This window comes from Octopus sinensis, linkage group LG3 (genome assembly GCF_006345805.1).
Source record: "Octopus sinensis linkage group LG3, ASM634580v1, whole genome shotgun sequence".
NCBI classification, from domain to species: domain Eukaryota; kingdom Metazoa; phylum Mollusca; class Cephalopoda; order Octopoda; family Octopodidae; genus Octopus; species Octopus sinensis.
In genome coordinates, this window is record NC_042999.1 from 27,301,927 (window position 1) to 27,319,647 (window position 17,721).

Genomic DNA, 17,721 nt, shown 5'->3' on the forward strand with positions numbered 1-17,721 from the left:
CCCCAAGTCTTGTGTTTTGTTTAACATGTTAGGGTCATCAGTTATGTTATATTGTTCAGTGGTTATTGTGTTTCTTATAGGTCTGGTGTGTTGTACATAAATCAGTAATTATTATTATTGTTACTGTTGTTGTTGTCATCACCATCATCATCATCATCATCATCATCATCTTTATACAGCTTTCTATTTTCTTTTCTCCTGTTATCTGTATTACGTCTCTGCTCCTTCTTGCAGCTTACAGTTGCAAAACTTTTCCCAATACATATTGTTCCAAGTATTGCTGCTAACTGAGTACTTTCTCTAAACTTTTTATATTAGTAGCTTTCGATTCCGGAATGTTGCATGTGTTTTGAATTGGTCCCAAGTGCACAAATCACAATAGGTAGCACACTCATATATGAGGGTCTATGGATGCGCTTCACTTCCAATTCTAGGACTTCGCACATCTAGACTTCCTCGTTCTCTTTCTTCTCAATATTCTGGTCTGCAGGTATAACTACGTCGGTGAAGGAACCTTCTTTAGGTTTCCTCCGTATGCGAGTGATAATCTGATCGGTTAGGTCGCAGCTTATTTATGTAGATTGGTATATCTTATGTGAGTTTCACCTACTCATTCTCTGCTTCTGGAAAAGGTTGGTGCTTATATCACTTGTTGGAACATTCTAGCCCATGCTACACGCACAACTCTCACTGTATTCGCGCTACCACATTCTCGTGACGCTTTTTTGTTTTTGTATTTCTGCTGAGCCAGTTTTCAGTATCCATTAATTGTAGGTCTACCTGTCTCAGGTGGCTTCACATCATCTAACCAAAGGTTACTCTGCTGTCTTATCAATGCTATACTTAATTGAATTAGTTCGTAAAGCTCGTTCTTGAGCAGAAAGGATCAGCCTTGTCTCCTTCTTTAAGGATTCTTCATCTGCTTCATACAATGTTCGCTGGAAAAACTCTCCGTCTAGGACTTTCTCTTTCGAGTTAATGATCTTTCTTCAATTACTTTCCTTTTGTACTCCTGGGGGTTCTCATTATTGTCACTAATTACTTTCTCACTTCATGCAGCTAGCAGCCATCTACCATCGCTATTTCTCAGGCTACTTTACTCTTTTCTAACCAGTCCTCTTCCATCTTTATTCCTACGTACGTAAAGCGTTGCTATGTTACTTCTGGTATGAAGGCATCCATGTATAGCAACTATCGCCTTGTTTTACTGCCGATACTGACCAGTTCCTCTTTTGTCCATTCCACAACCTCTACGCAGTAACGTACCACACCTACTGTCCAAGCATGAATGCCTCTTCATATTAGGTTTCTTCCATTAAACTTGAGTCTACATAGCCTTTTCACTCTTCTGGTATATTCAAAAATATATTTTTCCATTCATCTTCATGTTCAACATCTGGCCTAATTGTAAAACACCAAAATACTTGTAACTATCTCCGTTCACTTCTCTTATGCGCTCATCATTTGAAAACTGTACGCAACTGCCGTCTGCTTTTTTCCTTCTTCTCAATTCATAACAGCGCATTTATCTGGGCTAAACGTCATCTGGATGCCATGCGAGAAGATTCGTACAGCCTGAACAAGGGAATCCAGTTGACCCCTACTAGTTCTATAAGGCTTCTATAAGAATCATCCGTAGAAAGAAGGGATTCACTGGTCTCCTTCTTCTTCTTCTTCATCTTCTTCTTCTTCTTCTTCTTCTTCTTCTTCTTATTATTATTATTATTATTATTATTATTATTATTATTATTATTACAATTATTATTATTATTACAATTATTATTATTATTATTATTATTATTATTATTATTATTATTATTATTATTATTATTATTATTAGTCAAGACGAAGAGCGCGATTCGATTGTAAGATATTTTATTAGTTGAACGATATTTCAACAGTACGTCTCTGTCAAATTCAAAATAAAAAGTGATAAAAATTCAAAATTACAGGAATTTAAACGTAAAGTATGAACGAGAGCAAGTAGCACACGCTATTAATATAATAATAATAATAATAATTATTATTATTATTATTATTATTATTATTATTATTATTATTATTATTATTATTATTATTATTATTATTATTATTGGTTTCACTCAGGTTCGGTCTTATTCCTGATAGGATTTATGTGTTTAGCGTCGTACTATCTGTTGCCTTAGGAATCCACAAGTTTTCAATAGTCTTTCAATTGCTTAGAACCCTCCTGAATATCCTTACTGTCCCTAAAACCCTAAAAGTCAAACTTTCTGTCGGAGTTCTACAGGGTATTCTATTCCAATCTCCATCAGCCATTGTTTATATGTTTGTTTCCTGTTCCAAACGCACCAATTATCATAGGCACGACATTGGCTGTTCTCATACTCCAAATTCTTCCTATTTCAAATTTAAGGAAATATATATTTTTAGTTCCTCTTTCTTTTCGATCCTGGTGTCAAACGGGCATGATGGGCCAATTAGTAAGCAACTTCGCTTTTCCTCATCTATAATTGTTATGTCTAGCCTATTATTTTCTAACTTATTATGTTTGAATAGAAAAGTCCCACAAAATCTTACCTTTTTTCCTACTCCAGTTCTCTTTCGACCCGATTATTGCACCATGCGTTTCCAGTTTCAAATCCCCATTTCTGGCAAAGTTCCCAGTATAAAACTTTTACAACATGACCGTGCCTCCATTTCTAATATTCTTCCTGTGTCAACTTGGAGCATTCTGCTCCAATGTGTGCCACTGCCTCGTTCCAAGTTCCACAGGATCTACATTGTTCTGACACATTCTCTCCATATTCATTTTGTTCTCAGGTTGTTTGTTTCATCACTTCATCTTGGGTTGCTACAATTAGGCTCTCTTTCTTTTTTTAATTTTCCCTTTTTAACCAAGCCCAGGATTTTGCTCCACATATATCTTCAGTGGCTCTCCAAAACTGGCCATGCAGAGGTTTCTCTTCAATCTATTTGACGTGATCTCTTAGTATCTCCTTCTTCTCATTTTCTCCTCTTACGCGCTTCATCACCCGTTCTTTATTCAATATCTTTAGTAGTTTCCCTGCGTTGCTCTGTAAATATTTTACTAGACTTTTCCTTTCCATATGTATACACTCTTCTGCTGCTATTAAGCCACTTCCACACTGGTCTCTCCTTAAGTATAGCCGCTTAATATCAGCTTTCGAACGGTGGACTCCATACATTGTCAATAATTTTCTAGTTTTTCTGTCAAGTTTCTTCATACATCGCTTTCGGTCCAGTCTATAATTACAACTCCATATCTGATTAATGGTACTTCTCTTGAATTTATTGCTTCAATAATTTTTTTTTGAATTAATCTTTGACTGCAATGATTTTCTCAATAATTTTCTGCAATAATTTTTTATCAGTAAAAACTGATAGAACAGTATTTACACGTTGAAAATTATATCTTTCTAATTGTACTATAATATATTTCAGCGCTTCAAAACAAACTTAAGTTTTTTTTCACATGACGTAATCAACATTACATCTTGAATCGTCTCTGGATGACTTTATAAGTTATAAATTGCAGAAGACTTTGTCAGTAAAACAATGGTAGAGCACTTGAATGGAAATCAAAGGGTTGTGAGTTCGATTCGTGTAGCTGGTTGCCGGCAGGATTTTGTTGCTCTGTAAGGATTTTTTATCCTATATATGCTATTTTATCAGTATTTATGCGTTGAAAAATATATCTAATTGTGCTACAATACATTTCAGCGCTTCAAAAACAAACATATTTGTTTACATATGAGGTAAACGTGTTAACAGTTTTGATTTTATAATGCTGACAAATTAACCCCTGTAGATATTGGCCAACTCTGTCCTGTCTTGATTTATAATCAACAGGTGCTAAAATTTGTCCACTATTTCAATCCCATCAGTGCGCAATCAGCATTTTGGATCTATTGCAATTTTCTCACATTAGCTTGGTGGTTCCGGATCAATAAGCTTTGATATTGAGCAGATAAAAAGAAGCCTTGGCGCTTTGCCTTTGGCCCTGAACTTCGTGGCCACTAAGGAGTGCCCTTCTGGTGAACATCAGCTAGTATGCTACGGACCACATATTTGCCATGAAGAGATTTCTGATCCCACCTGCCAGCCAATTTTATGCCATTAATTTTACGTTCTTTGCAACAATTCACCATGCTTCCTTCAGGATATTCAGTTTAGCACCGAGTCGTTAGTTGTGCGAATATATTTGGCAAGTCTAGTTGTGGTGGTTTTCTAAGAAAATTCGAACTGGATCAAACCTCGGCCTCTTTAGACTCTGGTAAGGTGGCGCATCTTAGAGGTCGACTTTGCCTTTCATCCTTTCGGGGTCGATTAAATAAGTATCAGTTACGCACTGGGGTCGATGTAATCGGCTTAATCCGTTTGTCTGTCCTTGTTTGTCCCCTCTGTGTTTAGCCCCTTGTGGGTAGTAAAGAAATAGGTATTTTTCAACCATGTTCTTTATTTTTTGATTGCATTGATGTTCCAATTCAACAAAATGAAGCTGTGATAACGATTGGAAATGCTTTGGAATTTCTGGCCAACACCTTGTTATGTGCACCTACTTCAGATATCAGAAGCGCTCGAAATCTCCTATATCATTCCTTTATGGTCTTCTGTTTCGTGCTATCATGCTGAATACCTGGGCTTTCATTTATTCCTAGGTATTTATAGGTTTCTTACTGTTCATGTCCTGATATTCCAATGTGAACATCTAACACGACTGAATTTGAGGTTTTCAAGTTCCCTTTCTCCGAAGTGGCTTAGGCACACTTATCAAGATAAAACTCCATCCTGATGTCATCACTTAATATTATTATTATGCCAAAGTGACACGATCGTTAGCAAGTGGGACAAAACTTTTAACGGCATTTCATTCGCCTTTACGTTCTGAGTTCAAACTCCACCGAGGTGGAGCTCACATCGTATCTTTTGGGGGTCGATGAACTAAATACCAGTTAAGCAATGGGCTCTTTGTAATTTACTAGCCTCTTCGGTTGAATGTTCAGGCCTTGTGGGCATTGTTCCTTAATAGAAAATATCGTTATTATTATTTCACCGAACTGGACACAATCGTTAGCTCATCGGATAAAATGCTTAGCAGCATTTCTTCCGACAGATTATGTCTACCTCACAAGAACTGAGAATACAAAGAATCGGGAAAATTCCGCAAACAATCTAATTTGCAATCCTAAAACGTTCACATTTCTAAGGATGGAAATTTGTGTAACTAGTTGAGATTTGAAAACAGGGCACGATAATTAATGCAACAAAGTATTTCGCATTAAGCTCTAACATCTCGCCATTCAATGTCTGGGAATTGCATAATTTGTTAGGAAGCATTATATGATTTGTTAGGAAGAATCGAAGGAAGCATTTTGACATTTAAAACTCTTTGTGAAGAAAGACACAGAGATGTATGGTGGTTTTTCTCCGGAAAGTATTTCTGATCATATATATTATTCTTCATTGAATACATTCAGCAAGTGTATCACAGAGATATATGTGTAATAAACAAAGTGATAGTAATTAGGGTTCAGCTGTTATTCAAGACGTGGAAAAAAAGTTGAATGGCTGCATAAAAAATATAAGAGTCGTGGCACTAATGTCAATGATTAGGATGACAATGAAAACAGAACAACAAATTTTCCATCGTTTCACACTTGTTTGAAAATGTGGTAAGATAAAAATTGTAAAAAAAAAACAATTGTGTTGAGAAGGAAACAAAATCAATATTTGAGCTCAAAGGTCGCTGTGTGCATATTTGCTGATTCTAGCGTAAACCATGGCATGAAAGAAATTACAGGTAATATATATATATATGTGTGTATGTGTGTGTGTGTGTGTGTGTGGTGTGTGTGTGTGTGTGTGTGTGTGTGTGTGTGTGTGTGTGTGTGCGTGTGTGAATTTGTTAAAGTGTAATCCCTGATTCGTATCGTCGTTCCTATTTGGCAAATGGTAATCAATATATTGCACACAATTTTAAAGAAAATACAGAGAATTCATTATATGCTTTAACAGCTCGACGTTTATTTTTTCTTTAAAATATTACGCTTTTAAATTAGGTTAGTATGACTGAATACTGCTTTTACAGTCATTAAGTTTTGAATCACACGCGCATGCAAACACACACACACACACATACGTACATAATACATACATACATAAATACATACATACATACATACATACATACATACATTCATACATACATACATACATACATACATACATACATACATATTCACCCACTCATACACACCTGGACAGACAGGTTGATGCCACCTAACAATGTCGTAGGACGTTGGACAGATGGCCTGGAGAAATTGCTCGGTGTCTGTTTCAGCCCGGGTCTCCAAATAGACAGAAAATGGAGTGAGGTTACGAGTAGGGTCGCCAATCTCACCCAGAAATGAGCCGAGAGGAATCTGTCTCTGAAAAGGGAGGGCGGAGGTAGCGAATGTGTTTATCGCATCCGTCATTACCTACCGCCTAACCGTCGTACCTTGCCCAGATTCATGTCTGGTCAAGCTGGAGCGCCTGCTTTTCCTGTTTTGTGGAGAGACAGAGGTCTATTGGTCAGACGCGCTGTTTGCTGTCAACTACCGCTAAATAGAGGGCTGGGCATTTATCGACCCCGAAAGGATGAAAGGCAAAGTCGACCTCGGCGGAATTTGAACTCACAACATAACGCAGACGAAATATCGCTAAGCATTTCGCCCGGTGTGCTAACGTTCCTTCCAGCTCGCCGCCTTAACGTACTTGAACGTACTACCGTAGTCTCCTGCTTGAGAGCAGTGCTAGGCTGTGGTCTGTGAGGTTTCCACGTTCAACATTTCATCTTGTTGTCTCATCATTATGCCATGTCTAATTTTTATCTCGTTATTTCTTTTCGTTCTTCCATCTGCCCATTCAACACTGTTGTAGACCCTAAATGTCCTTGTCTGTCCTGTATTGTCTCTCTGTGTCGGCCCTAGTGGCTAATAAAGAATTAAATTTCTTGCTCAACAATCACACAGAGGTGCATGGCTTAGTGGTTAGAGTGTTGCACTCACGATTGCTAGATAGTGGTTTCGATTTCCAGTCCGGGCATTGCGTTGTGTTCTTGAGCAAAAAGCGTCCTTTCACGTTGTTCTGCGACATGGTGCACCTGTACAGATGATGTCGATTTGAAGGTGAAGTGAGTTTATGTGAACACGAACATTTGGTCACTATAAACAAAATATATACATATATATACTCTTACACACACGCACACACATACATACACACACATGCGCGCGCATATATATATATATATATATATATATATAATATATATATATATATATATATATATATATTATATATATATATATGCGTGTGTGCATATATGAGTAATCACCTTCGGTCATGAATGACTATGGAACTGCACCTACAAAGTTACCCTCCGAGGTACAAAGTCCAGGTAAGGTTGTTTATGGAAGACCAGTGGTCGTCCATGCATACCAGCCTCCGGTCTCCACGCCATCGACTTTATCCAAAGAAAAGGCAAAGAACGATACAGCTTGGCACCAGTGATATCGCAACTAATTTCTACGGCTGATTGAACTGAAGCAACGTGAAATAAAGTGTCTTGCTCAAGAACACAACACGCAGCCCGGTCTACTGAGCCATGCACCTTTACATGTGCGTGTATATATACATATATATCTGTGTGTGTGTATACATATATATATGTATACATATATATATGTATAAGGTGGCGAGCTGGCAGAATCGTTAGCACACCGGGCGAAATGCTTAGCGGTATTTCGTCTGTCGTTACGTTCTGAGTTCAAATTCCGCCAAGGTCGACTTTCCCTTTCATCCTTTCGGGGTCGATAAATAAAGTACCAGTTCGCACTGGTGTCGATGTAATCGACTTAATTCCTTTGTCTGTCCTTGTTTGTCTCCTCTATGTTTAGCCCCTTGTGGGTAGTAAAGAAATATATATATATGTGAATATACATATATATATATATATGTGTGTGTGTGTGTGTGTGTGTGTGTGTGCGTGCGTGTACATACACACTCGATCCTACACATATACAGGATAGGTCTATTGTCCTTGTCAGTGCTGTACTCTATTCAATAGTTACTGCTCAGATTTTCCTTTAAAGATGTACTATGTTGCAGAGTTAGGAAATGACAACTTCATAATTATCTGAATCAACAACTAATTCTTCCCATTGATATATATAATACATGCGGCTTCTATTTTCTTTGCTTTAATTAAGTTGCCGATGAAATTTTCAATGTTTGTCGGTTTCATTAAACGTTTTAAATCAATATCAATTTATACTTCAGTTTAAGTCAACAAGTCTGACTTAGCATAACTCCTGCTAATAACAAGTTAAACAGATATTTTCGTTTTATACAAATTTATCTTCTATATATTGAAAATAATCTATTTAATTTTATTGCTGATACTATTTTATTGCCGGTTGCTATCTTTAGCAAAAGTATATATATTTTTTGTTTTTGTTCACAAAGAAAATATTCGTTCAGCTATTAAGTATTTGAACAGTATTTTTGTTGCTGTCGCTGATGCTTTGATGCATACGAACGTAGCACACAGCAACTAAAATAAGGTCGGCTTGTTTATTGATATGGAGCCAAAGCTAAAGATGCGCTATCACAAACCCCTGTCTTTTTTACAGCTGCTACAATAGACACCGTTTCTCGGGTCAAGCGGATCTTGCGTTTCACATCTCTCTCTCTCTCTCTCTCTCTCTCTCTCTTTCTCTCTCTCTCTCTCTCTCTCTCTCTCTCTCTCTCTCTGCAAATATCGTCACCACATCTCTCCAGAATATGAATTAAGCACTCCACACCATTTTCCTTCCCTCCAAAAGACCCTCCCTGCTAATTTATATGCTATTATTGATTTGCAGTTACTCTTTACTCTTTTACTTGTTTCAGTCATTTGAGCGACCATGCTGGAGCACCGCCTTTAGTCGAGAAACTCGACCCCGGGACTTATTCTTTGTAAGCCCAGTACTTATTCTATCGGTCCCTTTTGCCGAACCGCTAAGTGACGGGTACGTAAACACACCAGCATTGGTTGTCAAGCAATGCTAGGGGGACAAACACAGACACACAAACATACACACAAATACATATATATATATACATATATACGACGGGCTTCTTTCAGTTTCCGTCTACCAAATCCACTCACAAGGCATTGGTTGGCCCGGGGCTATAGCAGAAGACACTCGCCCAAGATGCCACGCAGTGAGACTGAACCCGGAACCATGTGGTTGGTTAGCAAGCTACTTACCACACAGCCACTCCTGCGCCTATTTGTTCAAGAAATGTATCAACCACATGATGTCATTCAGACTACATCATTAAAATTTATTTTTAAAAATATTAAAATAATATCAAATTCCATTATCAATGGAAGCAGCAACTTATTGTGATACTGTCTTTATTTATGTTTGATGGAATAAACCTTGCCTAAAATTTGATATGTTAGACATTCCGTAGTTTCTTCTAGTTATAACATAACTGATCACATTGTCAAAATTTATCAGTCCCCTGGGATCTTTGAAACATTATATTTATAGAATAAATTTTATACATGCTATATATCCTATTTCTGTCCACTTTAACGTTTCTCCTCTGAATTTTTAAAAATCATTTTCCATTTATTTTGAAAGATACGCTAGTTATCACACGTTGTTGGATTTATAAATCGGCTTGGTGATGACTTAATTATTGAATAAATGAGTATAATTATTACTGCTGTTTCGATGGCTGTTCATTAAAGATCTCCTCTTGCCCATTTCTGGTTATTGCAGGATATGGAACTTGTACAGGTATAATTATACATGTCAAATTGTAAATTGCACCTTTCAAATAGTATTCGTTTATCTTTACGGTTGCTGAAGTGGATTAAAGTGTTATGATGGTGGCATTTGAATGCAAATCAGTGATCAGGTTCTTATACATGAAAGGTCGCACACCAAAAGCGATGAGATGAAAGATGTTTATGGTCACGATGCATCATCATACGCCGTAGACAAGCACTGGTACCACCAGTTCAAATGTGGTCGGACATCAATGGAAACTGCTCCTATTCGTGGACGGCCACATTCCGTCAGTGAAAGCGACACCATCCATAAAGTGGAAGCCACCATTTTGGAGGATCAAGAAGTGAAAATAAGTGTTGGATTCCAGAAAAGAATCATTGACGACCATCTGCATATACGGAAGTTGCTGTCTGCACGATGCATTCCCTGGATACTCACACCTTTTCAGATGCAGGAACGAGTCAATTGCTTCCAGGTTCTTTTGGCAATGTGCCAAGAAAACAAGGAGGACTTTTTCGGCAGACTTATCATACAGAATGAAACATGGCTCCGTTAACAATGACCTTGAGACTAAAGTCCAGTCGAAGCAATGGAGGTATATATTTCAACCTCCAAAGAATACTCGTGTCCAACCCACAGCAGGCTAAGTGATGCTCAGTCTGTTGGGACCAATGCGGAGAAGTGATGACGGATTTTCTGGCAATGGGCACCACAATTATGTTTCACTGCTGCAGAAATCACAGGACGCCATCAAAATAGAGAGCCGTGGCATGCTGATCAAAGGAGCCCATCTCCTCCAAGACAACAGCCAAGTTCACAATGCGCATGTTCTCCAGATGAAAGCACCCTCCTGCGGCTATGAAACCCTTCTTCATCCACCTTACTCTCCCTACCTCGCACCATCTGACTTCCACCGCTTTCCAACCATGAAGTCTTTTTTGAAAGAGAAGCACTTTTCGGGTGATGAACTTATTTCCGAGGTAAATTCGTGGCTCTGGACGCAACCTACCAACTTCTGCAGACGAGGTCTTCAGAGCTGCATAAAGTGATGGAAGAAGTGTGTCACCACTGGTGGTGGCTAGGTAAAGAAGGACTAATAATTATGCCAAGTTTCGGCTATCGCAGTCCATGGGAAGTGGATGAGAGGAAATTATAATGAACACCTCTCTTAAGTACACAACCACATTTTCTAGGGGATCAGTGAAATCGATTAATTGTAACCTATTCGTAACTATCTTCATAGTTTCGAAATTGTTGAAAAGCAGAATAAATTGATCAAAACTAAATATTGCTCTCCATTTGCAAATTTGGTTAAGCGTACATCTGAGATATTGTAATATTATGAAATTAAATGCAACTCTGATGTGTTTACCAAACAACGTGTATTCTTTCTATAAGCACAATATATGTGCTAACCTCGGCAACTTATATAGCGGATACGCTGTCCCTTGACGTGTGAACTAATGAACTTGTCAAACATATCACAGAATTATGTCGTCTTTTGACTTAGCGTAAAACAATTTGTCTGCAACACTAAATATGTGTTAAACATACTAACAAGCCATAGCTAAGTAAATTTCATCTCATATATTGAACTATCAGATAAACATGAAACATTCCATTTTATTATGTTTCCTAGAACACAGTTATTTTCACTAAGTCACAGCATTACGGTTTGGTTTTGCAAACAGATTCATACAGCGAGTGGTCCATGTAGACGTTTGGTTTACTATTGGCTCACTGAGTCAATGCAGAATAATTAAATCCGAACGCAATGGCTGCAAAAACAAGGTATTTTGTTCAGGGTCCAGGTCTACTGTGTAACGGCTCCTCCTCAATTTTATTTTGTCTTCAAAGCCAGCCCTGTATTCATCCTCGAGGGGCAAGTCAGATGGGCTTCGTATATCTGCAAACTTCACCAGTGAGGATTATAGTTGACCTCTGCCAATGGCCAATGAGAAAGACACTAAGAAATATATTTAGAGTGACTAATAAGGCAGGTGATACAGAATGTATACATTTTAAAATCTTTTGTACTCATGCCTAGTCTTTCCAGGAATCTTCCATCAAACACTCCGATCTTGTCCATTCTTTTAAATATTTCCAACGTTCTTTACCTGCTTCCGTTCCATCTTTTTCCCCTAAAATAATTACTTAGTCTTATCTTCCTCTTTTGCTATCTACCATTATGTTGGAACATTTAGGACAAGGCGTGTACCTTGTCTATAGTTGATGAACATCACTATATATAGTGATGTGTAATGTCAGCCAGCTCTCACTGTGTGTTTCTTACATGATCTTCCCACTTGATTCCAAACATACTACACAAAGCGTTTTGTCACAAAGTCAATGGTAGTCTCCCAAAATAGTAGAAATATATCGCTTTCACCGGCGATATATTTACCTTGTATGTTGTATATATATTGTTTGCTCCTTCTCGAGTCACGCCTGGCTCATAAGGGCCTGTTTCTTTGGTGTATAGGTTCCCCACCTGGACGGGACGCCGGTCCACCGCAGGTGAGCTACAAGATGCAGGAGGAAAGAGTAAGAGAAAGTTGTGGCGAAAGAGTCAGCAGAAGTTTCGCCATTACCTTCTGCCGGAGCCGCGTGGAGCTTAGGTGTTTCGCTCATAAACACACACATCGTCCGGTCTGAGATTCGAACCCGCGATCCCTCGACTGCGAGTCCGCTGCTCTAACCACTAGGTCATGTGCATCCACACCTTTTATGTGCGTGTCGAGAAATAGTTGAATTTCCACGTAAGATTTAACATGCCCATTTCTTGCTTGACCTTTTAATTCTTCTCGCAAGCTCTAAACCAAAGTTTTACAACCGCGGTTCTCAACTAACATGATCAGTGACTTTTCTTCTGCGCTGCGACTAGATGGATTGATATAGTTTATAATCTTCATTTTTCCCTTGGAACATATTATGTGCAAACCAGTTTCTCTTAATTCTCATGTTAAGCTATGTGATATCCGTTGCATTTATTTGAGGCTTTGTTTCAACATAATCTAGATTAGCTGGCATCTACGACACATTACATAAATACTTCACAGCACAATTATCTCCATTGTATTTTAACTCACACACAAGAATTAGGGAGACAATATACACGATATTAGAGCACCAAAAACTACTTAAGAGTTCGTCTCCGGTTATCAAAAACAACGTTTCTTTTACGAATGTTTGGAATTATATTAATGTATTTCCGATATGTACCAGATCTTATCATTAACTTGTGATATTCTATCAAAGCAAGCATGAAACGTAGCAAGACATAGTCTTAACAGAGACCTCACTTCATTTCTCTCTTGTGTAATATGCTTTATTATATGCCCACCAGATATCTCAATTCTGAAACCTGATTATTCCTTCCTCAGAATGTTATCGACTCTGGATTCATTTCTACTTAAGATCACACAGCAGAACAACTTCATGACCGCAGGGAGCAGTGTAATATCCCTTAAGTTCCAACACTCAGACACGTCTTTTTCACGTATTTTAATTACAATAGTTATATTTCAACCTCTGTTCTTTACATTCAATTTTAAGTGTTTCGCTCGCAACAAAGAAAGAGGTTAAAAATTTAGCCGAAATGAATGATGGTCACTACAATGTCGAAACAATGTCTGGTACGGATACAATGAAAACAATTAAAAAACAATTAAAACGAAATAGCAAACTTTCGTTTTAGCAGTATTTGTTTTTATATATTGGAAATAGCAATTTCTGGTACATGCGTGGATATATGATAAAAGAAATCCCTTCGCAACTAAATGGTTTGGGATTGTTCTTCTTGTGTGGTAGACATCTTAGGGTATAAGGGATTGTTTTTTTACTATAGACTCAAGTCAGGTAAAAGTGAGTAAATTTATGAGTAAATGTGATGAAGGGAAACTTCCTGTGGCAGAGACAGTTCCTATTCTTGGGTTGTAGAATTTATTCCATGCCTGGTACAACATCAACACTTATGCGTTGAGCAATTTTAGTGAAGATTACTCAAAAACAATTTTCGGATCATCTTTACTCCTCTCTCTCTCTCGGTCTCTCGGTCTCTCTCACCAGCCTCGGAGGCTCTGAATTATCTCCTAGGAGTTTTCGATGCTGCTATGTTTAACTGATATAGAAGTTATATAGTTCCGTATGAGGAAACAAAGCACACTTGTGTAAATCTGATTCGAGCAGACAAAATCCTCTTAGTAATCAGTTGTCATTCACTAAGTTCTTTTCATCACTTAGTCATTAATAATACCATGGTGTAGCTCATTCGCCCTTAACAAACAAAACATTCCGTAAACCAGCCTTTTATTTTTCATCTTTCAATCTAAGTTTATCAAATCTGAATAATCACGATTTAGAAATAGCACAGGCTAATAAATTATATTTGTCAAAATCTGACGCAAGCTAATTTACTTTTTTCATTTTGATATAAGGTACATAAATTTCGGTTTCATGGTTAAACTCTCGTCCGGGGTTATTAATACTTTATTGTTTGACGTGAGATTATTCGCGCCTTTTGTCTACGTTAAGTCTCTGCTGGACTGGCCATTTTTGTGTATAACAATACATCGAAATTTCTTAGGTGTTCAAATTTTTAAAATGTATAATATTCATTATATTAAAATTAATTTATCCATAAATGAGCTCCCTGCTACATTCGTGATTAGCCCCTCCTTTAAGGAACCGAAAAAGATTCTACATAACTACGTGATCTGCTGGTATTATTAAATGAAATTCTCATAAATGAGACCCTATCATTTTAAAGTACAAGAAATGCCTTTTAATATTCACCATCTGGTTTGTCATGAGACACCTGACTTCATGATTTATCATATACAATCCTTTCAACACATCACCTAGATTTACTATAGACAACAATAGGACCTCTAAATGTTCATACGTGACGCTAGAAACAGCAACCAAGCCTTCCAAAATCTCATCGACCATTTTTAAAAGGTTAGACACTTTAGATAATTTAGTCACAGATGCACAATCTTGGGATTAACGGAGTCTAAATAAGAACAACGTCCTTCCTTATGGGATTATAATATCTGGAGTTCAGAAAGAAGTTTCAACATCTATAACAGTTTTGCTATAAACTACTATTAGTTTCGAGTTTTGGTACAATGCCAGCTATTTCCGGAGAGGAGTAAGTTGATTAAGCGCTCACCTGGTATTCATTTTATCAACCCGAAAGATGAATTGTAAAGCTGTTTCCGATGGTATTTGAAATGAAAACTAAAATCGGAAGAAATGTCACTAAGTATTTTTTTCCGGTGTGGTAATGATTCTGCTGGCTCAGCGCCTTTTGTTACGAACTTAAATTGATTGTCTGAAATGTCAGTGTTTAATTATAAAAAAGTATCACAAAAATGTAATTTCTTACTGAGCTTTCAATATAACATTTAATAATACATTCTTTTCAACTTTCTAAAAAAAAGCTGAGTTATTAATAAAATAGTTTAAAGATTCATTTTCACAATAAAACAGATAAAAAAAATAAGACTTATCAAATGATTAATCTTATGTTCATAGGTGGTTGTAGCTCTTTTCATTATTGTGTCCAGATTGACTCTGATTAAGTAGATCTATGGAAGACCAAAGATATTTTAGTCATGGCCAGCTCATTTTCAATAGAATATCTCGAACTATATTCTCTAATATAATTCTCTAGTCGCCATAATAGATCGTTAGCCACTACACACATTTTTTTCTCTCCTTGTTTTTTCTGTGTCCCTTTCTGTAGAAGAGCGTAGGCTGGAAACGTAAAAGACTTTTTTCTATTCCTGAGCGTTATACTAATACATCTGTTTGTTTTGTACACCACCTGTCTTCGTCGTTTGTTGTTTTTTCGTAAACTCTCCCTATATATTCTCTAATATATCCTTTTCTTTCACAAGACTGCTGAGTGTGACTTAGCCCTTTCCATATTTACACGCCTGAGATCGCCCCTTATTCTATCATATAAACTTCCTGTTTTAAAGGGATCTTAATTAAAACCTCCCATCAAAATGTGTTAATTTATGTTCTAACATCAGCTTAATAATGACAAAATTATTTTACTAAATTCTTTACTATTTTAAAGACTATTAGCAGTATCGCCCGGCGTTGCTCGGGTTTGTAAGGGAAATAATTATATAAGCATTTTTAGAGATGTAAAGTATAATAGCCATCTCAATATGGCTAACCACAAAGGGGGGTGTTACTGTAGCTTTTTACGTTCTGAGATTTAATAATACATTTTTAGAGAGTTACTTCCCTTATATAATAGCAAAAAAATGCATTAAAAATGGGAAAAAATTAGGGTAATTTTTTTTTTAATCGTAGACTCATCGTAGACACGCGCTAATACCCAGAAGGGCTCGATATGAATCACGACTATAAGATACCCGCTTCTGGTTACACTGCACCGCAAAATGTGGGAGTAGTTAGGAATCTAAATCGTAGGAGACAGACACACAACTTCACTTTTATATATAAAGATTTGCAACAATAGAAGTGTATGTCTACGGAAAAGTGTTTATAAAAAGGCCAAGGGAAATTAGCTTGAATTGCTTGCATGTTGAGTGACAATATAGAGATTTCCACGTAACCATTTCGGTAGATTTAATAGTGTTGTTTCACTCATCGTGATTAGCAAAAGATATTACTGTGTGCTGCATATACAATAGCTTAATTAGTGACAATAGGTTTATTTATAATTTACTAATCTTAAAATAGTGAGTCTTGTCCAGACAAACTTTAATGAACTAAAATCTATCTAGGGTGGAAAGGACACGGTCGAGATATTTAGAGATCAGTTCCGTGGGGCAGTTACAGGCGGAGACGATGGGGCGGCCTGGGTTGTTGGGTTTGTGGATTGGGGGAAGGAAGTAAATAGTGGGAGTGTGGGGAGTGCGGACAATGAGGATGGAGGCAGTAGGAGGGAGAGAGTTGGATGAGGAGATTAGGTCATGGATAGTAGAGGACACTATCCATGGAGTGGAGTTGGAGGGCAGAGGGTAGGAGAAGGATGTGTTCTGAAGTTGGCGGAGAGCTCCAGCTTTATAGTGGTCTGCGGCGCCACAACACCGCGGTTCCACCCTTGTCGGCTGATTTTATGATAATGTCTTTGCGGCATCGAAGACATCGAAGGGCTGAGAGTTCGGCTGGAGAGATGTTCAGATGTCGGGGACGCCTGTGATGTTAAACCTGTCCACAAAACGTTGACAGATGCTCGCAAAATGATCGACTTCTCGGAACTGGCCATGATCTGACGTCCAGTGTGATGGTCGGCTACCCAGGTCGGTGAAGCAGTCCTCTTCATTAGATGCAGGTGGAGTTTTGTGGAATAATGCTTATAGACCGACAGGGCGCACAAAGCTATGAATATCACCTAGGGTCTGAAATTCGTTACTGGATGGAATATGGGGGATGAAGCGCAGACCCCTACTGAGAAGAGAGCGCTCCACCTCAGAGAGGGGAAGATCAGGATGAAAGGTAACAACAGACTGAGATGTGGTGGGTGGATGGGTTAGATGTGGGAGGAGTGATAGGATAGTGGTAGGGGTAGTGGAAGGCTGGGAGGAGATGGAGTAAGTGGGGGGGCGGAGGGGGCGGGGTGAGGATGAGGGGAAGCGTATCGGGGAGCGGTGGGGATAGTGGCATCGGATGTGACGGGATGGAGGCGTGAGTGGAAATTACGTTGTTTAGTGCGAGTGAGAAATTCAAGGAAGAAACGGATTTAAATGGATTATGTAACGTAAATTAGAGTGTGCATAGGAAGTTGAAAGAGAGGACAAAAAGATGGAATAAGCGAGAGGGAAAATGCGGTCGATGGTGTGTATTTTGGAGAGATCGGAACGAATGGTGGCAGGGATAAGGTGGTAGGAGGTAGGTCGGAGTA

General features: G+C 38.0%; 1 protein-coding gene across 1 annotated transcript; it reads left to right on the forward strand.

The window, feature by feature from the left end:
- The first annotated feature begins 9,942 nt into the window (after window positions 1-9,942).
- Window positions 9,943-10,389, forward strand: LOC115209203. Its single transcript, XM_029777454.1, has one exon. It carries the CDS (start codon window positions 9,943-9,945, stop codon window positions 10,387-10,389), a length of 447 nt encoding a protein of 148 aa, XP_029633314.1.
- The last annotated feature ends 7,332 nt before the right edge of the window (window positions 10,390-17,721 follow it).

Excerpts from the sequence above, each read along its gene's own strand:
- LOC115209203 (XM_029777454.1), top strand. The coding sequence starts at position 9,943 with ATGCAAATCAGTGATCAGGTTCTTATACATGAAAGGTCGCACACCAAA.